This window comes from Leucoraja erinacea, chromosome 5 (genome assembly GCF_028641065.1).
Source record: "Leucoraja erinacea ecotype New England chromosome 5, Leri_hhj_1, whole genome shotgun sequence".
Classification (NCBI taxonomy): domain Eukaryota; kingdom Metazoa; phylum Chordata; class Chondrichthyes; order Rajiformes; family Rajidae; genus Leucoraja; species Leucoraja erinaceus.
In genome coordinates this window covers 58486719-58510800 of record NC_073381.1, presented here as the reverse complement: position 1 = coordinate 58510800, position 24082 = coordinate 58486719, and the positions used below count along the sequence as shown (strand labels likewise).

Genomic DNA, 24082 nt, shown 5'->3' with positions numbered 1-24082 from the left:
TTTAAAGACCTGTCCCACCCTGGTAATTCTTCTTCTCCCTGCTCCTGTCCAGCAGAAGGTACTGAAGTTTGAAACCAGCACTATCAGACTCAGGAACAGCCTCTTGCCATTATCAGGCTTCTGAAATGTCCTTTAATATGATTCACCTCTACCCCATCGTGGATAACGGACTTTGTCTATGCAACTGATTCGGTACAATGCTGAGAACTATATTCTGCACTGTATCTTTCTCTGCAGTATCTATTGTACTTAAGTTTGACTTGCTTGTATTTATGTATGATATATCTGATCTGTTTGGATAGCATGCAAAATAATGCTTTCTACTGTATCTCAGTAACTGTGTCAAAAATAAATCTAAACCTAGAGAGCTTCGCCAAAAATATGCCTCACACAAATTTTGCAGAGAGCTTCTCCTCACTCTCTACTACTTTCCACTCTTGCCATAACCACTTTTTGCAGGATATTTAGCTCTGGTCTGGCCTTGTAGCTACAGTCTTTACATGCAAGATACAGGTGTGGCGTCGCCTTCATGCCCATGTTGGTTTTGCACACAGCCCGTCACTGCTGGCAACTCGCCAGCAGCCTCACGAGAAGGTCCAGCCACAAGAGCTCAATAACAACTTCAAGATCAGATGCACTAATTAGCCTTATCTACACACGGGACATGATTGGTGAGAATGTAGGTAAAAGGGGCTTCTGGAATAAACGTGACACAAGGTGTCTGGCTCAGCTAAGTGGCATTTGTTCTTTGCTTTCTGTCGTGGGCTTCAGTAGATCCTACACACTTAAACTGCTGGTCAGATGTGACTTCTATGTTGATTGTCATGGTTTGATGATAATAATGCTACAAAATCATTGAGGTGGCTATTCACTTCATAGGATCTGCAATAGTTCCAGTGTAATTTCTTCACTCTTTCCCGATAGCCTTCCATACATTTTTCCATCCAATTGTATTTTAAAACCCACAATCGTATTCACAAACACCATACCTTCAGGCATTGGATTCCAGATCATAAATATCCTGGGACTTCCATCTGCACCCCTCCTCTCACACTGGATCTTTTGGTTACCACTCAAAATCTATGTTTAAAAGGTGGTTTAAAAATCACCATGAAACTAAACAGTTTCAAATTATTTTGTTTGTGGTTATGTAGAATGATCAATTAAATTTGAATTTACTAAGGAGCTTCACAGATTTTTGTTTCAAAATATATTTGGACAACTAAATGGACAATAGCTTAAATGTGCAATAATTGGTTCATTAGCACAGATGTGATTTATTGTTAAATGTTCCAAAAATGTGCTTCATGTAACAAATACATTTGACAGCATATTATAAACTCGATCCCTTCAATTTAAATGGTGTAATGATTACTGGCTAACATTCTTCAGCAATCTAAATTACATCGCATTGGAGGAACTTCAAGTTACAATGGCACCGCAATCGCCCCCAACTACCACCTCCCGTCCAAAATAAATATTTTAATGAAAATCTGCTTTCAGAGGTGTGAATCTTTTATCAACGAAGTCCAATACGAAATATTTGATAACGTTAGAAGCAAATGATTACAATTATAGTTTAAAGTGCAGACTTGTACATTACAAAGCACATAGAAAATAATAAGCACTCGATGGGTTTGTTCAGTATTTACAATGCTCAAATTAATCATTAAGGTCCCAGTATATATAACATATAACCATATAACAATTACATCACGGAAACAGGCCATCTCGGCCCTACAAGTCCGTGCCGAACAAATTTTTTTTTTTCCCCTTAGTCCCACCTGCCTGCACTCATACCATAACCCTCCATTCCCTTCTCATCCATATGCCTATCCAATTTATTTTTAAATGATACCAATGAAAATAATATAAAAATATGAAAGTGCACATAAATATTTACCTTATTAAAGCAGAACTATGGCAATATAAAATTAAATAAGATATTTTATCAATCTAGATACCAATTATTCATAGTCATAGAAAGTAGAAACAGGGCCTTTAACCCTCCAGCATCTTATCCATTGTGACCAAAATGTCCATTATTATTGTTACTAATAATAATAAATAACAGGTTGTCTTAATTAGTCTGAAGAAATGACACACCTTAAAACATTGAGCTTGTTTCTCCTTTCACAGATGCTACCTGATCTGCTGAGTACATCCAGCATTTCATTTTTTTTTAAAAACAAACAATTTATAGCATACTAGACTAAGTGGAACCCGTTCGCTCCCATGTTCACACGGGAGGGCTGGTCCCCCAACGCAATATTCCAAGTCTCCACCAATTCCAATATTGGTGGCCAGTTGCATAGCACTCCAGGCAGGATGCAGGCCACCACATTCAATTGCATAGCACTCCAGGCAGGGTGCAGGCCACCACATTCAATTTTATAGCATTTCAGGCAGAGTGCAGGCCACCAAATTGCCAAACAACTCATTGTATTGTCATTAAGGGCTAACAAATCATTTATTGCAAGTACATTACAGACTCACAGTTCAGTAGATTCACAATATATATTTTTTTTAAATTCTCATTTGCACGTCCTCTACTAGGTCACAATGTCTCTCAGGCCTAACTCTAGAAGAATACAATAACTTTTCGATTGTTCCCAAATGTCCACACTACTATTTGTTAAATTTAAACTGAAAGCTAAAGGAATATGAAATGCATTTGATCACATCTTATCAGCCTCCAAAAATATATTTTATTTACTTTGCAGCAGTTGGATTTTGTAAAATTCTGGTAATTTTATTCAAACATTTGCGAAAATGCTTTTCAGTCACAGCTTACCATCTATACGTAAACCTGCATTGTTGTGGGAATATTTAAGATTTTATAATATATTCTTCCAATAAAATTACATAAATAACAATTGAAAAGGATGGAGCTACCAGAAAAGTAGTCCATCAAATCTTCAATCTGTTTTCACTTTATATTTATGTTCTTCATTTCTGCAAGTATAGTTGTTCTGTAGGATTTTTCCAGCTTTTCCATATATTCAAAGTAGCTGCTAATATGAAATCCATGGATTGCTTCCTCCTAAAAATAAATTGAAATAAATTAAAAAAAAATATTTTGCTGGATATATTTGGGATTAAAATATCGTGATGCTTTCTTTACATATATAGAACATTGCAACTGATTAAAGCAAATTTAGGAAAAAAGTAAAAGATGACTTTTGGCTTCCATGAAAACTACTATCCACAGGTGCAGTATGTAGTTTTGGTGCCTTAACAATATCGTGCGCCAATACTGTACAAAATAAAACTCTATAGTGACCTGTAAGTTACAGTACATAAATCCAAGAGCATAGTACAGTACGTTAATTTTCATGAGTACAGAAGCCATAAGCTGGTAATGGTCAGTCATTGTCATATCATATTACGGTATTGGTCAAAAAGTATTACATTTATTCCTCAAATACTTAGAGGAATAAATTTAACTGTAACTGTAAACGTGCTGGAGAATTACATGACGTTTTTCTCTTTTAGACAGTCTCTCAGGATTAAGGATCACTTGTTACGATTGCTGACTGATGGGACCAAGTGGAATCTGCAAATTCATCTACATATATGGCAGGAGATGCATGGTGTTCTGGGTGGGCAGGTTGTTTGCGAGGTGGTGCATTCCTTCTGCCAGATATGTAAGGCATCTGTGTTATCCACCTTGAATGATCATGAACTAATGATTCTGAGGAACCACCGGTGATAACCATATAACAATTACAGCACGGAAACAGGCCATCTCGGCCCTACAAGTACGTGCCGAACAATTATTTTCCCCTAGTCCCATCTACCTGCACTCAGACCATAACCCTCCATTCCTTTCCCATCCATATACCTATCCAATTTATTTTTAAATGATAAAATCGAACCTGCCTCCACCACTTCCACTGGAAACTCATTCCACACAGCTACCACTCTCTGAGTAAAGAAGTTCCCCCTCATGTTACCCCTAAACTTCTGTCCCTTAATTCTGAAGTAATGTCCTCTTGTTTGAATCTTCCCTACTCTCAATGGGAAAAGCTTGTCCACGTCAACTCTATCTATCCCTCTCATCATTTTAAAGACCTCTATCTAGTCCCCCCTTAACCTTCTGCGCTCCAAAGAATAAAGACCTAACTTGTTCAATCTTTCTCTGTAACTTAGTTGCTGAAACCCAGGTAACATTCTAGTAAATCTCCTCTGTACTCTCTCTATTTTGTTGACATCCTTCCTATAATCGGGTGACCAAAATTGTACACCATAGTCCAGAATTGGTCTCACCAATGCCTTGTACAATTTTAACTTAACATCCCAACTTCTATACTCAATGCTCTGATTTATAAAGGCTAGCACACCAAAAGCATTATTTACCACCCTATCTACATGAGATTCCACCTTCAGGGAACTATGCAGTTATTCCTAGATCCCTCTGTTCAACTGCATTCCTCAATTCGCTACCATTTACCATGTACGTCCTATTTTGATTTGTCCTGCCAAGATGTAGCACCTCACACTTATCAGCATTAAACTCCATCTGCCATCTTTCAGCCCATTCTTCCAAATGGCCTAAATCTCTCTGTAAACTTTGGAAATCTACTTCATTATCCTCAACACCACATAGCTTAGTATCATCTGCATACTTACTAATCCAATTTACCACACCTTCATCCAGATCATTGATGTACATGACAAACAACAGTGGACCCAACACAGATCCCTGAGGCACCCCACTAGTCACCTGCCTCCAACCTGATAAACAGCCATCCACCATTACTCTCTGGCGTCTCGCATTCAGCCACTGTTGAATCCATCTTGCTGCTCCTGCATTTATACCCAACAATTGAACCTTCTTAACCAACCTTCCATGAGGAATCTTGTCAAAGGCCTTACTAAAGTCCATATAGACAACATCCACTGCTTTACCCTCATCAATTTCCCTAGTAACGTCTTCAAAAATTTCAAGATGATTAGTCAAACATGACCTTCCAGGCACAAATCCATGTTGACTTTTCCTAATCAGAGCCCCTGTTTATCCAGATGCTTATATATATTATCTCTAAGTATCTTTTCCATTAATTTGCCCACCACTGAAGTCAAACTAACAGGTCTATAATTGCTAGGTTTACTCTTAGAACCCTTTTTAAACAATGGAACAGCATGCGCAGTACGCCAATCCTCGGGCACTATTCCCGTTTCTAATGACATTTGAAATATTTCTGTCATAGCCCCTGCTATTTCTATACTAACTTCCCTCAATGTCCTGGGGAATATCCTGTCAGGACCTGGAGACTTATCCACTTTTATATTTTTCAAAAGTGTCAGTACTTCTTTTTCTTTGAATCTCATAGTATCCATAGCTACTCTACTTGTTTCCCTTACCTCACATAATTCAATATCCTTCTCCTTGGTGAATACTGAAGAAAATAAATTGTTCAATATCTTCCCCATCTCTTTGACTCTGCAGATAGCTGTCCACTCTGTCTCTCTAATGGACCAATTTTATCCCTCGTTATCCTTTTGCTATTAATATAGCTGTAGAAACCCTTTGGATTTACTTTCACCTTACTTGCCAAAGCAACGTCATATCTTCTTTTGGCTTTTCTAATTTTTTTCTTAAGATTCTTTTTACATTTTTTATACTCCAGAAGCACCGAATTCACTCCATGCTGCCTATAATTATTGATGTTGCATTTTTTCCAAGGAGGCTTTCAGAACAGCCTTATCAATTTACCTTTTAATATATTCATATCAAAGAGTTTGGAAGAGAGTCTGGTAGATGGCTTTCTTATACTTATATACAATGATACTTTATAAACATTAAACAAAACCATTCATTAGAACTGGCAACAGGACTTCCATGATGTTTACAAATAAGTTGATTTCAGTTTTAATTAGTTGCCTTTAGGTTTAATTTAGAAATGGTAAACATGATTTAAATCACCTATGGTAATGATAACTAAGCATAATCTATGAATTACGTTTCATAATGATTTACAGGGAACAGAATGATTTAATGGATTAAACAGTTCGTGTCGGAATAATCAAAATTAGAATGTATCATGATATAACCACACATCTCCATACTAAGTATATGCTTACACCATTTTTTGTAAACATTATGTATGCCAATACACAGTCTGTGAGATGTAAATTACAAAACAAGTTATTCATCTGATCTTAATGCAATGTTTATCATTTGCCAAAATCAATAACTTTCAAGAGCAAATTACTTGACTAGTGGTTTGTTTCACCATAGACTACAGAAACAACAAATTGTTTTAAAACAGAGTCTGCTGAACACTTCTGAATCTAAGGCAAATACAGAAGTATATTTACTTTTCGGCTCGCATGCTTGGATTGCGACTGTTCAATTACTGTTAGTGCCACATCAAAGCTCCACTAGACGATCATTTTTTGTCACTGGAAACTCTATTTCCTGACTTTTAAAAAGTCTATTGCCTTGCTGAATAATAATACACTTACAGCCCAAAATATGAATGGACGCTTTTACATTTTTCACCCAATTTATCTTCAAACCTGTAAAGCCTAACCATTTCCTTGGAAACAAATAATTTCGAAATAAATTATACAATATTGTGTTTCCTTTACACAGTTTATATATAATACAATTTTTCTTTTGGCAGTGGTCTTCCTAAGCTAGCATTTTTTTACGATTTAAAAAAAATTGGTCTGCTTCAGATGATATGAGGGTCAAAATTGACAAGCGAGGCTTACGGCAATTGCCATTATTTGTGAGGGGTTGATGCAAGGGTAAAAACTCAAGTCTGGAAGTTTCTATTCCAATTACAGAAAAGTAGAATTGAACATTTCACTATGGCAATGCACTAAATGGTATGAAGTGTGATTGCTTCATGGTAGAAACAAAAAAAACTTGCTTTGTCTGTTTAGGTTTCCGTAATCATTTAATAATATGACGAGTAATTACTGCTTAGTAGAATCACAAAGGCATTGAAAAATAACTATTTGAACTGGAATTCCATCATTCAATTATTCACATTAAAATTCTTTCTGTCATTGAATGGTAAATATCACAATCTTTCTATCTGATTGTTGTAACATAATGAAACTTTCCTAAGATTATCACTTCAGGAAATGATGGCCTTGAATTAAATATTGGGTGCTAGTTGAAACCGATGGTCAAAAGATGGAATAAATACCCATTTTTAAAACCTATCATGATTAACTCAATTGTTGTAATCTAAACACAATTTGCTGTACTCATTTCTGCATACCTCCCATGCCCTTACCAAACTACTCTGTGCTTTCTCAGTAACATTGTGTCACAGCGTAGATACTGCTTCAGTAAGTACTTTGATGATTTTTCAAAATCATTCCCTTTGTTCAGCATAATAATTGCATTCTTGCTCCAATTTTTAATTTAGTTAATTATTGTCAAGTGTACTGTGAAAAGCTTTGTGTGCTAACCAGACAAAAAGACTATGCATGAATACAATCAAGCTCTCCACAGTGCACCGACAAGGATAAAGGATACAAATCATTTTAGTGCAAAATTTAACAAAAGGTATTTTAGTTTTTATGGCCGATAATAGTAGTAGTTTTAAAAGACTCTCTCAACCAACCCGCGACCCCTTCAAACATTAAAGGGTCTTATTTTTACATAAAAATGACCCTGTCTATAAAGTTTTCTATGAATAGGATTTTGGGTCCCGCAGTACTGGGCATTTGAGAGCACAAAAATCCACTGCAATTGAGCGCGTTCACAGGAACCCACTAGAAAGCCGATTTAAATGATTACAGCAATTGAACACTAAATTCCTTCCATTTGCCTATAAATTGATGTAAATGAGATTTAAAAATCATGTTTATTGTGAACATTTGTGTTACACTTAGGCTATTTAAAAATGTTAATCATTTATTAAGAAATGCATGATTTTTAATCTAGTAATTGAAGTTTGAAATTAGGATTTATCTTTAATTTCAGGGTAAGATTATTTTATATTTGTTTCAGAATGGTTCAATCTATGGTTCTCTTAATTTTTAAAGGTTATGGGCTTTTGACTGTCCTCGATCACAGTATTTCAGAAAGGTTAGCATTTTTTTAATGATATCCATTGAGAATGTATGGAACAAAGATAAACATTAAGTGTTACCATTTTTAAAAATTGACATTACTATTCCTTTCACCTGGGCAAACATTTTTTTGAAATAATAAAACAGAGGCAAAATGAATTGTTTATTTTCAATAGGATACCCAGAGCTGCAATTCCACAGAGATGGACAGTGGGATGGTGCATCAAGCTGTGTACATTTTGTTTCATGTGCATTTTGTTTCATTGCTAAACAAACAAAAAAAAAATCTTTAGTGTGTCCCACCAGATATAACTTGCAGACATGATAATATCCTGTTGATCCAGAATCTTTGTAGACTGTCTACTAACCAGTATTCTTTTCATACTAATATATATCTCTCAATCACATACACTTTTGCAAACTAGCATTTTACATGGCACCTTTCTGAACATGTCAATTGAATTTAATAATTGACACAATAGAGGTTGTTTAAGCTATGAAATAGACCAGAACATCTTTGTTACACAATTGTCAGATGGTACATTTTTTAACAATCAATCTTGAATCACTCTTATAGCAAGTGTTATAAATTCTTACATGATAGCAAGACAGCCATTTGACCCATCTTGCATGAGGAAGTTCTATGCAACAGATATTCAACCATTTCTACACGTCTTTTTCTCACAGCTTGCTAAAATGTAACGTTCCAATTGTGAGTTATTTTTTTGAAAATGATTACTGAATCTGCTTTGCCGTTAAACAGAACTTTATAATTCATCATTGAGAATATCGAGCTATACTGGACATCATACAGGGAGTCTCATATATTTACGCATTAGTTTACACGTTCATTTGTTTATCTCCTTCCATTGTAATTTCCTGGTTCTTCCCATAGAGCTTTCTGTGCCATCTAATTTATTGCTATTCACACACATTGACATATTTATAAATAAATTCAGTGGAATTGACATGTGCAAAGTCTGTTCATTAAACACCTAACTACTTGTCACATCCCATCAATCAGAAAAATACTTTATCTCAAACTTCTACTTTCAATTGATTACTGATGCACATCAAAAGTTGCTTCAAGTCCACGTTATCATTTTTACTAATAACATCATGCACAGAGTCTCACCAAATATAGACACTTGCAAAAAGTATCATTATCTTGCAGCTACGTCACATGTCATGACTTGTTTGAAGAAAGAGTTTTAAGCAAGAGTAAGGAAGGCTGCCATTTTGAAATGTCTCTAACTGCATTACAATTATTTAACGTCAAAACTCAAAATGTAGTAAGGCAGTGTGGTGGATGGCATGCTTGCATGAATAAAACAAAAATTGGTGGGTTATCCAATTTTGCCTATCATAAATGTTTTCATGAATCAAACTGGTAAACCAGACATTATCTGGCATTGTAACTATTTGGCAAATGTTGTAAAATGCATTAAAATTAGAGGCAGCCTCTCTTTCACTGAGCGACTTGTTTGGGTACTCAACAAGTCTCTAAGTAAGCCCCAAGCCTTTTATACCAAAAACATTCTGATGACCCTTTGTTCAAAGAAGAAGCGTTCAATTTCTTAAATATTTGGAAAGTTGCCTAAAGGGCCTGTCCCACTGTGGCAACGTATTTCGCGAATTTAGAAGAGTTTGCCCTCGACTCACTCGCAGCATGGTCGACACGAGGTCCTAGGAGGTCTTTGTAACTCTCCTTCATGCTCGAGAGTAGTCCCTGTGTACTCGAGGCCTCAGCTAGGTCGCGGCGTTTTTTCAAAGATAGTCGAAGGTAAAGTTCGTTGAGAAAAAAAAAGGTAAGTAAACCGACCGGTAATGTTAAATGCCCACTAAACCTTATTAAAAGTTGTCTGGCTTCTTAAAAGTGTCTCCACTCCTTCTCCCCCTCTATCTAGTTATTAAAAATGGGATAGCAGCACATTTGAAAAGTGGTGAAATCATTGGACAAAGTCAGCATGGATTTACGAAAGGTAAATCATGTCTGACGAATCTTATAGAATTTTTCAAGGATGTAACTAGTAGAGTGGATAGAGGAGAATCAGTGGATGTGTTATATCTGGACTTTCAGAAGGCTTTCGACAAGGTCCCACATAAGAGATTAGGAAATAAACTTGAAGCACACGGTATTGGGGGTTCAGTATTGATGTGGAAAGAGAACTGGCTGGCAAACAGGAAGCAAAGAGTAGGAGTAAACAGGTTCTTTTCAGAATGGCAGGCAGTGACTAGTGGGGTACTGCAAGGCTCAGTACTGGGACCCCAGCTATTTACAATATATACTAGACTAAGTGGGACCCGTTGGGTCCCAGCATCACACAGGAGGGCTGGTCATCCAACACAATATTCCACCGCTCCACCAATTCTAATATTGGTGGCCAGTTTGGGGGGGGGGCTTTCTGGAGCGCTAGTATGGGTGTTATGGGCTGAAGGGACTGGTTTCCAGAGGGCTAGTATGCAAATTGTGCGCCAAATGGATTATTGGGCTGGCGTCTCAGTCAATCAAGCCTGTTGTGCTGGCAACTCACTCACAGCTGGAGGGCTGGTAGTTGACACGGCTAATCCTTGAAATTCTATTTCAAGCAGGGTATAAGGCCACCAAATTCAAGTGCAGTTTCTTACCACTTCTAGCAGGGTGCAAGGCCACCAAATTCAAGTGCAGTTTCATACCATTTGAAGTAGGGTGCAAAGCCACTAAAGACAGCGAGTCGTGACCTCTCCCTCCTCCATCTTGCAGAGACTGAGCCACATTTCCGGGTTTTATAAAAGGTGTGGCTTTCAAGGAGTGAATTGACAGGAGTGAGATTCTCAACATTTTTTTAAAAACTAATAACACTTTTATTTTTCATTGATGGGAAGAATTATCTGCATCTGCTCCACCGAGGGGGACTGAGTAAGATGGCCAAAAATCACAGCTGTGAGTGATAACGTTTTATCTAAAATCAATATACAGTGCAAACAGGAAGTAAGTGCATTTTAACTTCAAGCCAAAGCACCCAAGCCACCATTTGCAGTAAGTAGTGCCTTTCTTTTTTTATTTTTTTTAATTTTATTAGAAGTACAGTCATATGGCACCAAAGTGCCTAATATATATTTTCATAATACATTTTAAGTACAACTTCTTTTTTTTTTGTTACATTGAAAAAAGATTAGAATAAGAAGAAGTTAGATAGTAAAGGATCGAAAGATGGGAAATATATAGTGTGTGAAGAAAGAAAACGAGTAAATGAAGAAAGTTGAGAGAGAAAATAGACAAAAGAAAATAAAATTAAAAAGAAAAGGATCATTATTTATAGTCTTGACCAACCCTCATCCAGTCCTGAAACAGTTAGTTTTTACAATTGTGTTGCACCATATGATTCCAAAAAAAACGACGAATGGAGACCAACTCGTTATGAATTGGTCTGATTTATCCATTAGGAGGAATCACATTTCCTCAAGATGAGCTGTGTCCAACATAATTGCAATCCACATTTTAAGCGTTGGTATTGATGTACCCTTCCAAAATGTAAGTATTAATTTTTTTGATATTATTAAACCATAGTTAAGGAATAGATTTTGAGATGTGTTCAATTTATTCCCATCTTTCATTACGCCAAATATAATCATTTCAGTATTAGATTCCATTCTTGTCTTGAATAATTTTGTAAATATTTCAAAAATATCATTCCAAAATCTATAAAGTTTTATGCAGGAAACTAAGGAGTGTGTTACAGTTGCCTTTCGGTCTAAACATTTATCACAAGTGGCGGATATATTTGGATAAAATTTGTTCAATCTTGTTTTTGAATAGTATAATCTATGTACAATTTTAAATTAAATTTGATTATGTCTTACATTAATTGAACATTTGTGAATATATATCAAGTATTTTTCCCATTTAACCTTCGTAATTTTTATCATTAGTTCCCGTTCCCACTCTTTTCTAAGTACATCTGTCGATGGTAGGTCTATATTTAGAATACTATTATATAAATATGATATTAATTTTTGTGAGTCAGCTTCAATATTCATTGCTTCTTCCAATAAGTCAGGAGTTACTTTTTGATATCCTTGTATATATTTTTTCATGAAATCACAAATCTGAAGATATTTAAAATATTTGTTGTTTTTCAATTTAGATTATAATTGTAATTGTTGGAATTATAGTAGGTTTCCCATTTCGTACATATCCCGATCCTTCTAATTCCGAGACTTTCCCATTGGTTATATGTCTTATCAATAAGAGATGGTTTAAATAAAGGGTTATTCGCAATTGGCATTAACAGTGATAGATTTCTTAATTTTAAAGATAATTTTAGTTGTTTCCAAATTCTTATTGTACCATATAGAATTGGGTTCTTTTTATATATTGTTTTGTTCCGTTTTTTTGGGGAGAAGAGGATCGTTCCTATATTACAAGGATGGCAATCCTCCTTCTCCATTTTTATCCATTCTGCCTGTTGGGTAGAACTATCCAACCAATAAATTATATTCTTAATATGCACTGCCCAGTAATAATACATAAAATTCGGAAGTGAAAGTCCCCCGGCCTCTTTTGGTTTACATAAGTGTTTTTTTGGGATTCTATGCGATCTATAGTCCCAAATATAATTAGTAATATTAGTCTAATTTAAAAAATATATATTTTGGTATACATACCGGTATAGACTGAAATAGGTATAGTAATTGTGGTAGGAAGATCATTTTTATTGCATTTATTCTACCTAATAATGATAAGGGAAGTGTTTTCCAAAATTTAATCAGGGTATTAAGTTTATTTAATAAAGGTATGAAATTAGCGTTGAATAATGCTTTATATTTTCTAGTAATCTGAATACCCAAATATTTAATTTTTTCTGTTGCAATTTTAAAGGGGAACTTCAATAAGTGTTTAGGTTCTTGAGGTTTTAATGTCATGATTTCACATTTATTCCAGTTTATTCTATATCCAGAAAAAGACCCAAATTCCTCTATTAAATTTAATAAATTTGGTATGCTCGTTTGTGACTTTGTAATATATAAAAGTATATCGTCTGCATATAATGAGATTTTATTTCTTTGAGTCCCTGGTATTATAGCCCTGAATATTCGGATGAATTCTTATACTTTCAGCCAGGTGTTCTATCCTAAGGGCAAATAGCAGGGGTGATAGTGCACATCCCTGCCTATTACCCCTTGATAGTTGAAATTGTTGAGATAACATGTTATTAGTTAAAATTCTTGCCATCGGTTTATCATATAATAATTTTACCCATGTTATAAAATTCTCTCCCATATTAAATTTTTGTAGTACTTTATATAAGTATTGCCACTCTACCTGATCAAATGCTTTCTCTGCATCCAAAGAAATAATTGATATATCATCTTCCTCTACTTTATGCGAGTACATTATATTAAACAGGCGTCTCAGATTATTAAATGAGTATCTTTTGGGTATAAACCCCGTTTGATCAGGGTTTATCAATTTACTAATATATTTGCTTAATCTTCTTGCTAAAATCTTTGCTAAAATTTTCTGATCTGTATTTAAAAGTGATATAGCTCTGTACGAGCCCGGATCTTCTAAATCTTTATCTTTTTTTGGAATAAGCGTAATAGTTGATTCTGTTAGTGTTTCAGGTAGTTTGTTTTCTTTAAAAGCATGGGAGTATAAATTAAATAAATAAGGCGTCGTTATCTCATGAAATATTTTATAAAATTCATTATTAAAACCATCTGGTCCCGGTGTCTTACCATTTTTCAGCGATTTTATTGTTTCACCTATTTCTTTGATTGTAATTTGAGCTCCTAGTTCCTCTTGTTCCAAAAGGCCCAGTATTGGAAGATAACAGTTATCTAGAAATTTTGTTTATCTATCTTGCCAGAAGACCTGCCTCATCAGCCTTTTTCCCTCAGCTTGTACCCCTAACTCGCAACAATCAGCCACTTGAATTTCTTCACCAACTCTGCTATTGAAGGAAAGGACTAGTTGCAGTCTGAACACATGATGCCTAGGTACTCGTGCGGAACATTTATGGTAGGCGGCTCACACATGAAAACGCATTGATCTTATGCGTATTGCTGATTTTAGTCAGCCAGTCACTATATATTTACTAGGGTTCATTCTTAAATAAATAGTTCTTATATTAACCCATATGCAATCAGAACACGATCTTACAATCTGCATTGTTTCATTCTGCTGTTGAATAATTTAAGCTATTATTGAAGATAGAGGCAGTGATCGCAAATATATCGCTCTGCAGCAGCCAATAATTCAATCTGAATTTGAGTGACCAACCAATAGCTATTGAGCAACAACATTTATCCACAGATGAATAGCTGATGGGCATGAAAATAAAATAGAGTGCAACTCACACACGTGGGAGGTAGGCAGACAATGAATATCTTGCTTTCCAAATAAATCATTTGTCGTTCAGTCTTCTTGTTCTGAATTAACCCATGTACGACACATCATCGTCTAAACAGCAGCTCCATGAATTAAATACTTTGTAAGTACTTAACTGAATTAGCTTAGTTATGTTACAAACATTTGAATCCACAACTTTTTGACCTAGAAGTTTGTCTATGCAGTGATCAATAAATGGGCAACACTACATATTTTACTGCCATGTCCAAGGAAATGATCCCCAAATTCTTTAAAACATACTAAGTTTAATGAGAATAAATGAGTTTTAAAGTATTTTAGGTTGAAAATTGAGAATAGCCCAGTTGATGTTCTCCACAAGGCCTACGAATACCATTTAAGTTGAACATTTTCCAAAGAACCTGGTTGAGGAACATGGTGTTGAGCTATCTGTGAGCATACAGGTACAGCAGACATGGAGAAAGGTAATAGCGTGTTGGCCTTCATAACAAGGGGCGTTGAGTATAGGAGAAAAGAGTTCCTTCTGCAGTTGGTGAGATCACACCAGGAGTATTGTGTGCAGATTTGGTATCCAAATTTGAGGAAGGACATTCTTGGTATTGAGGGAGTGCAGCGTAGGTTCACAAGGTTAATTTTCGGGATGGTTGGACTGTCATATGTTGAAAGAATGGAGCGACTGGGCTTGCTTACACTGGAATTTATAAGGATGAGAGGATATCTTATTGAAACATATGATTATTAAGAGATTGGACATGCTAGAGGCAGGAAACATGTTCCCAATGTTGGGGGAGTGCAGAACCAGAGGCCACAGTTTAAGAATAAGGGGTAGGCCATTTAGAACAGAGATGAGGAAAAACCTTTTTACCCAGAGAGTTGTGAATCTGTGGAATTCTCTGCCTCAGGAGGCAGTGGAGCCCGATTCTCTGAATGCTTTCAAGGGAGAGTTAGATAGAGCTCTTAAAGATAGCGGAGTCAAGGGATTATGGGGAGAAGGAAGGAAAGGGGTACTGATTGTGGATGATCAGTCATGATCACAATGTATGGCGGTGCTGGCTCAAAGGGCCGAGTGGCCTACTCCTGCACCTATTTTCCATTATGTCCGACTACTTTGACCTTTATTTAGATTCAAATGCATTCCTCGACAAAAAGCATTTGAGATAGCTTGTAGAATGACTTCATAAAGTGAATAAATTATGTTTACATTAACAAAAAAACATGAACTGAAACAAATTACACTGACTGACAAAAACATTGATGGCTCACTGAATTAAGACAAAGAACACCATCAATCTAAATTGATTACAGCCAAAGTTATAATTTCAGTATTTTTATTATAGTAATTGTGTTCAACCATTCGAAGAGAAAATAGTAAATAACCCGAATCAAGTTTTGCTTGATGTGTACAAATGTTTGGTGTTGCTAATTAATTACTTTCAAAATTTTTAAAAATATATATTTTCACATTTAATAGCATCACTTACCTTAAGAAAAACCTGAAGATCCTGAGTTTGCATGTGATGAAGAACATCTTGTTGCATGTGTTTCAGCAAAGCAATGCACATGTAAACCTGATAATCAGGGCCCAAGATTATGCAGATAGCAATGTAATGTCCAATTTCAGTCCAGTTCAAATAGTTCCAGAAACATTGAGCCAGCCAGTGTTGACAAATCTGCATGCAATGGAGAAAAATGAAGCACATTTCAATGAATCACAGAAATAGAGATCTTCAAGAGGATTTGAGCAAGTTCTTATTTTGTGTGCAAATGCTTACATTAATCACATGGAGTATCACTAGGTTAAATGCTTAAAGAGTTTTATTAGGGGCTTGAACAGAAAAACACACACACGCACACACAGACAGAGACAGAGACACAGACAGAGACAGACAGAGACAGAGACAGAGACAGAGACACACATTCTGTTGCCGGAACAGGCAGTGAAATCAAATCCAATCATGGCTTAAGAGGCAAATAGATAGGCATTTAAACAGACAAGACATAGAAGGGTACAGACCTACAGCAAGCAAATAAAATTACTAAGATGGACCAATGGGCCCGTTTCTGTGCTGTTCAACTCTATGGCTACAACACAATCAACCGTGATATTGTACTTTCAGCTGAAATTATTCTCTATGTCCAAGAATATATATTTTTTAATTTGAGTTCCTAAAATTACAAGATGCATTTGATGAAAAATCTTCATTCATCATTCAACTCTAAATTGCAACCATACACTCCATCTGAAAACAAAAACTAATAGCAGCAATGTACTGAATTAGTACATAGTTTCTCCTGCACAAAAAAAAATCACTTTCTGCCAAATTTTCAGCACAGCAGATTAGAAAATGCTCAATGTAGTGGTGGCCTCAATATTATTCAATCAAAAGCATTGATACTATTAAAAATCTAGATCCGTGCTTTATTTATAGTGGTGAATTATAGCCTAAGATTTCACACTTCACATTTCCCCTTTTGAACGGAGTTTTCTGCTTTCAGAATACGTGCACAACTGCAAGAAACTGAATTAAGAAGTTTAGTATATGTTAAAGTAAAAGAAGAATTTTGTCTAGCTTGCAATAATCCATACAAGAGTGGAAAAGAAGAATTATATTCAAAATAATTGGAAAGAAGTAAGAGCAATCAGCACAGAGTACTCTCATAGAATAATTTCCATTTGAAGAATTCCAATATGTAAATAATTTCTCCTCAAGTTAATTGCAACAATAAGTAAATGAAGAGAAATGTTAAAATTTGATAAAGTCCCACATAGGAGATTAGTGGGCAAAATTAGGGCACATGGTATTGGGTGTAGAGTGCTGACATGGATAGAAAATTGGTTGGCAGACAGGAAACAAAGAGTAGGGATTAACGGGTCCCTTTCAGAATGGCAGGCAGTGACTAGTGGGGTACCGCAAGGCACGGTGCTGGGACCACAGCTATTTACAATATACATCAATGATTTAGATGAAGGGATACAAAGCAACATTAGCAAATTTGCAGATGACACAAGGCTGGGTGGCAGTGTGGACTGTGAGGAGGATGCTATGAGAATGCAGGGTGACTTGGACAGGTTGGGTGTGTGGGCAGATGCATGGCTGATGCAGTTTAATGTGGATAAATGTGAGGTTGCAAAAACATGAAGGCACATTATTATCTAAATGGTGTCAAGTTGGGAAAAGGGGAAGCACAACGGGATCTGGGGGTCCTTCTTCATCAGTCAATGAAAGTAAGCATGTAGGTACAGCAGGCAGTGAAGAAAGCGAATGGCATGTTGGCCTTTATAACAAAAGGAGTTGAGCATTGGAGTAAAGAGGTCCTTCTGCAGTTGTATAGGGCCCTAGTGAGACCACACCTGGAGTATTGTGTGCAATTTTGGCCCCCTAATTTGAGGAAGGTCATTCTTGCTATTGAGGGAGTGCAGCATAGGTTTACAAGGTTAATTCCCGGGATGGCGGGACTGTCATATGCTGATAGAATGGAGCAGCTGGGCTTGTATACTTTAGAAGTTTAGAAGGATGAGAGGGTATCTTATTGAAACATGTAAGATTATTAAGGGTTTCGACACGCTAGAGGCAGGAAACATGTTCCCGATGTTGGGGGAGTCCAGAACTAGGGGCCACAATTTAAGAATAAGGGGTGAGCTATTTAGAACGGAGATGAGGAAACACTTTTTCCTTGAGAATTGTGAGTCTGTGGAATTCTCTGCCTCAGAGGGCGGTGGTGGCCGGTGTTAGGCGATATGGGGAGAAGGCAGGAACGGGGTACTGATTAGGGATGATCAACCATGATCACATTGAATCGCTCGAAGGGCTGAATGGCCTACTCCGGCACCTATTGTCTATAAAATAATTAACTGAAGACAATTTGCAATGTGCTATACTTACAGGGCATTTACTGATAGAATGACCAACTCTCAGGTAAGGCATTTTACAATCGCTTTCACAATGCTGCTGAATTTGATATTGATCTATCCAAAGGTTTATTATTTATTTCTACAGTGAATGCAACCACAATGTTGCACATTATTGAAAAAACAAATATTCCTATGATAAGTATTTTATTACATCCAGAGATAATTTTTGTAATAAAAAGATATAAACATATTAAATTTGGTTAGCAAAGAGATGATGAGGTGGAATTAACCCATATTTGCTGTTTCCAATGCGGGCAACATGCCAATTTCCTGAAGGCTACTAAGTGATGCAGTTTCTTCGTGCAGCCAGTTTTTTTTACTGCCCTGCTAACACTATGCATGTCTCAGCAGGAAGCTCAAAATTGTGAATGATGAACCAACATTACTTAAAGGGAGGCTATACTATAGTTTTAATAATTAGGAATTTCCATGATAACGTTTTCAATGAAGCACAGATATATGACATTATTCCTTGTGCATGCTCAAGCAGGGAGCTAGCTCATTAAACATCCTGGGTGGATATACCTCTTGTTTAGAACCTTTCTCTCTGTTCTTCCTATTCAAGCCGCATGTATCACTCTGTGGGCCTCTTTGTTCATTCTACATGTTATTCGGTATTCCAAGAGGAATAACTATTAATGCATACATGTGTGAGGGTAACTAGTTTATCCAGAAAACTTGAAGTCAAGACAAAATAATTCAGTAACCATAATAAGATGTAAGCTTTAAAAGTTTAGATGTGGCACCTTCTAGGAAATCATCATATTGCAGCTTAAATGTGAGGGATAGAGAAGGAATGTGTTACTTTCAGACAGAAGGAAAAAAATAGGCAGGTAGTGCAAGCACTCCCTGAGTATTCCTCATTCCTCCCAGAGTAATTCCTTAGAGAGCATCTCACTCACTCCTACACTCAGTTCGAATTGACAATGAAGGCATACGTTCCAAGAGTACAGCCAGAGTCAAGTTTTGCAGAAACCCATCCATACAGCAGGGATGGGGGAAGACAGAGAAAGAAGTAGTTATCGAAGAGTCTTTAGTTGTTGAGTTCCGCTGGGTGTTTTACAGCTGCAATGTGATTTCAGAATTATATTCCTGCTGTCAGGGTCAAGGATGTCACTCAGCATCTACAGAATACAGCGATGATTCACAGCACAGAAACTCATCCATGCCGACTCATCCAGGTATTTATAAACCTGTTTAAGGCTGAAGCGAACTTTGTATCCACATTCCAAATATCTGTGCACAAAATGTATCTGGCCCTCTGATGGATCATTTAAGATCTTTGCTTAAAGCTACATAGAGTTTAATTTCTCTACTCAGCAGACATCCTTGCTGATTTCTGTGCTACTGATAGCCTTACACTAAAGTTTGGAGTGTAGTAGCTCTGGCACAGTGGTGATGAATACAGAGCTAAAATCAACAAACAAAATCCTCGCATAGGTCCCTGGCAGTCTAGGTGCTGGAGGATGAAATGCAAGCCCAGGTTGACTGCATCATCCACAGATCTATTGACCCGATATGCAAACTGCAGAGGTTCCAGCAGGGGGTTTGTGATATTTTTCAGCTTGGCCAGCACAAGCCTTTCAAGGGTCTTCATGACTACAGAGGTCAGTGCGACAGGCCTGTAGTCATTAAGACCAGTAATCCTTGCCATTTTGGGTACAGGGACAATAGTGGAGGCTTTGAAGCAGGCAGGATCAGTACAGGTTTGCAGGAACTGGTTGAAAATGTCTGTGTAGACCGGTGCCAGTTGTTCAGCACAGAGCTTGAGAGTAGAGGGGGAAACATTGTCCGGTCCTGGAGATTTCCGGCTTTTCTGTCTTCTGAACAGCCTCTCCACCTCCTCTATTTTTAATGTTGATGATGGGCAGGACATGGGCAGAACCTACACAGTAAATGGTAGGGCTCTGGGAGTGTTGTAGAGCCAATGGATCTAGTTCATTGAAAGTAGCAGCACAGGTAGATAGGGTGATCAAAAAGGTTTTGGGCACATTGGCTTTCATCAGTCACAATATTGAGTATAGAAGTTGGGAGGTCATGTTGCCGTTATATAAGACGTTGGTGAGGTCAAATTTAGAGTAGGTGTTCAGTTTTGAGCACCAATTAATAGGAAAGATGTTGACAAGCTGGAACGAGCTGCCGGAAGTGGTAGTTGAGGCAGGTACTATCGCAAAGTTTAAGAAACATTTGGACAGGTGGCAAACGTAGGCAGGTGGGATAGGGCATGTTTGTCGGTGTGGGCAAGTTGGTCGAAGCGCCTCTTTCCACAATATATGACTCTATAACTTGCACGTACATGCCTAATATTCTCTTTCTCAACAATAAATCTGGGATTCTGCACCTGCATCTATTAGCAACATAAGATCTTTTAACACCCAGACATCCCATCTGCTTGTGGTCACTGGTAGTGAAGACCCAATCAGCTGTCAACAATTCTCTGAAGACTCGACACTATCCAGGAACATGCAGCACATTTGATGGGCACCCCATCAATCATCCTAATTTTTTGTTCTCTCGCCCATCATGCACAAATGTATGGGGTGTGCATTTTCTACAAACACAAATTGCCATCAAAGCTACTCGGAACAGCTTCTCCAAAATCTTTACTACCAAGAGGGACAAGGGAAGTAGGGCAAGGAAATACCACCACCTGCAGGCTTCCTCTCCCAGCTGCACACCAAACTGCTTTAGAAGTACATTACTGGTACTTCATCGTCCCCAGGTCTAAAACATGAAACGGCATTGAGAGACCATCTTCACCAGAAGGACTGTAACAATTCCTAAAGGTGGCTCGCCACCACTTTCTCATTAGTGAACAGCAATAAATGGCTGAAACAAGGGACTGCAGATGCAGGTTTACACAAAAGGACACAACTCAGCAGGTCAGGTAAGATCTCCATAGAACATGGATAGGTGACGTTTTGTGTTGGGACACTTCTTCAATCCCACTCGAAACGTCACCTATCCATGTTCTCCAGAGATGCTGCCTGACCTGCTGAGTTACTCCAGCATTTTGTGTTCTTTTTAACAATAAATCATGACCTTGTTTGTGACCGCCAGGGCTCTTAAATTAATAAAAGTTAGTTCTTTAAAACTTGCTGATCATGGGAATGCCATGAGAGGCAAGCAGTGGCAACATAAATGCCCGATTTTTATTTTTCTGTGCTTACACAAAAAGAGAAATGGATATAAATTAACCTGTGGTGTTACTCACTAGCAGGACATAATTATGTCATTACCTCAAAATAAAACAAAGGTCAAGCAGGTCCTATATTGAGAGAAACAGTTAACACTGAGATTGATGATATTTCATCAGCATCAGGTGAAACTGAAAGGTTAATTCTGTTTCTCACTCCACAAACTGGGCATCGACCCCTCCCTCTGCAACTGGATACTGGACTTTCTAACCAACAGACCCCAGTCTGTGAGGTTAGACAAGCACACCTCTTCAACCCTCACCCTGAACACCGGCGTTCCACAGGGCTGTGTGCTGAGCCCCCTCCTCTACTCCCTCTTCACCTATGACTGCACACCTGTACATGGTACTAACACCATCATCAAGTATGCAGATGATACAACGGTGATTGGCCTCATCAGCAACAACGATGAGCTGGCCTACAGGGAGGAGGTCCAGCACTTAGCAGCATGGTGCGCTGACAACAACCTGGCCCTTAACTCCAAGAAGACCAAGGAGCTCATTGTAGACTTCAGGAAGTCCAGAGGCGGCACGCACACCCCCATCCACATTAACGGGACGGAGGTGGAACGTGTTTCTAGCTTCAGGTTCCTGGGAGTCAACATCTCCGATGACCTCTCTTGGACCCACAATACCTCTACTCTGATCAAGAAGGCTCATCAGCGTCTCTTCTTCCTGAGGAGACTGAAGAAGGTCCATCTGTCTCCTCAGATCCTGGTGAACTTCTACCGCTGCACCATCAAGAGCATCCTTACCAACTGCATCACAGTATGGTATGGCAACTGCTCTGTCTCCGACCGGAAGGCATTGCAGAGGGTGGTGAAAATTGCCCAACGCATCACCGGTTCCTCGCTCCCCTCCATTGAGTCTGTCCAAAGCAAGCGCTGTCTGCAGAGGGCGCTCAGCATCGCCAAGGACTGCTCTCACCCCAACCATGGACTGTTTACCCTCCTACCATCCGGGAGGCGCTACAGGTCTCTCCGTTGCTGAACCAGCAGGTCGAGGAGAACAGCTTCTTTCTGGCGGTTGTCACTCTACTCAACAACGTACCTCGGTGACTGCCAATCACCACCCCCCCCCCCCCCCCCCCCCCCCCCCCGGACACTTATTATTATTTATTCAAATTGTTTGCTATGTCGCTCTTGCAGGGAGATGCTAAATGCATTTCGTTGTCTCTGTACTGTTCACTGACAATGACAATTAAAATTGAATCTGAATCTGAATCTGAAACCCTGTCTGACCTCATGAGTATTTACTACATTTCCTGTTTTATTTCAGATTAACAGCATCTACGCATTTCACTTTCACATTATCTAAAAATGTGCGCTCATATGACACACAAATATTCAAAGATCAGTGTAATTCTATCTGCTGTGACTAATCATAAGCCACCAGAAATGATGATAATAGATATTCTAATTTTATATCAAATACCCTCAATGAGTGCAGCTTCAAAAGACAGATCTTTAGAAATAACATGAAATTGCAAAATTAAATTTAAGTCTATTTCTGAAATTCTTAATATAGGCCACAGGTCTATAAAATTAGTTTTATTTAAAAAAATACATTTATTAACTTCCCAATTGCAATAATAAAACTCTTCATATACATGCATTTAAAATCTTAACATTTCACCTGTGAAGGAGTGAAGCCTGACATGCGGAATGCTGAGAAAACAAGTGGCAACTCTTTCTTCAGTAGCATCTCAATGAAATAAGTTGTGCACGAATACACAGGATGGATACCGGACTCTGATCTTTCCACAGGAAGGTGGATCTGTCAAAGTGACAACATAGACAGATGAATTAATTTTGAAAAACAATTTAGAGATGTACTTCTTCCAACTAGTCATCATGTACCCTGCCTAAAAGTGTCCCTTGATTAAGTTTAATTCCTTTGTTTTGTCATAATATAACCAAGTCATTTTATATTTGAGAATCCAGGCAGAAACAACCATTTACTAGTGCTCTTAACATTTAAAATGTGGTCATCAAAGGGAAATTATGTTCAAATGTGTGTCAAATTGAATATTTCAGCTCCAGTTTTTACTTTTTATAAATATATTCCATGGTTCTAAATAGTCAAATGATCTCAATCTTTCTGAAAGAAATACAGGATTATCCTGGCTATCCCATCACACCATAGAAAATAAAATGAGTTGATAGGATACATCTTCCTTCCAATATCTCCATGTAGAATAAGTAAGGAGATGATGATTAATTAACTGAAGGGAAGGTCGCTGTGGATTTTCTGTGTCACCTTCAAAATAAAACCCTTTGCCAAGATCAATTAGCTGGCCTAACTCGTGAACATTGGTGGGTGCTTTATGTGAATGGAATTAAAATCAACAGTGAAATTGATTTAAAAATGGTTTCACCTTGGCAACATTATATTCAACCCCACCCAAAACCACTCTGATTTATAGTTTTGTTTTGCTCTGCTCTGAGTCCTAATATCTAGGCATTTGTTGTTAATCAGCACTTGTTCTCTTCGTAAATTCTGATTATGATCTATGAATAAAGGCAGAAGGCTTAGTGGGATTTTAAATTATGAGTCTTTACAAAGGAAACAGATGCTGCCA

At 37.5% G+C, this 24082-nt stretch overlaps 1 protein-coding gene across 2 annotated transcripts in view; it reads right to left on the bottom strand.

Annotated features, from left to right (window-relative positions):
* Window positions 1-2455: 2455 nt before the first annotated feature.
* tbc1d32 (TBC1 domain family, member 32) overlaps window positions 2456-24082 on the bottom strand; it is a 145194-nt gene continuing 123567 nt past the window's right edge. For both annotated transcript variants that reach the window (XM_055635731.1, XM_055635730.1), the window contains 3 exons: window positions 23137-23277; window positions 15874-16062; window positions 2456-3043 (listed from right to left, as the gene is read on the bottom strand). In XM_055635731.1, coding sequence (XP_055491706.1) covers window positions 2930-3043; window positions 15874-16062; window positions 23137-23277 — 444 coding nt within the window. In that variant the 3' untranslated portion in view covers window positions 2456-2929. The remainder of the gene's footprint in view (window positions 3044-15873; window positions 16063-23136; window positions 23278-24082) is intronic.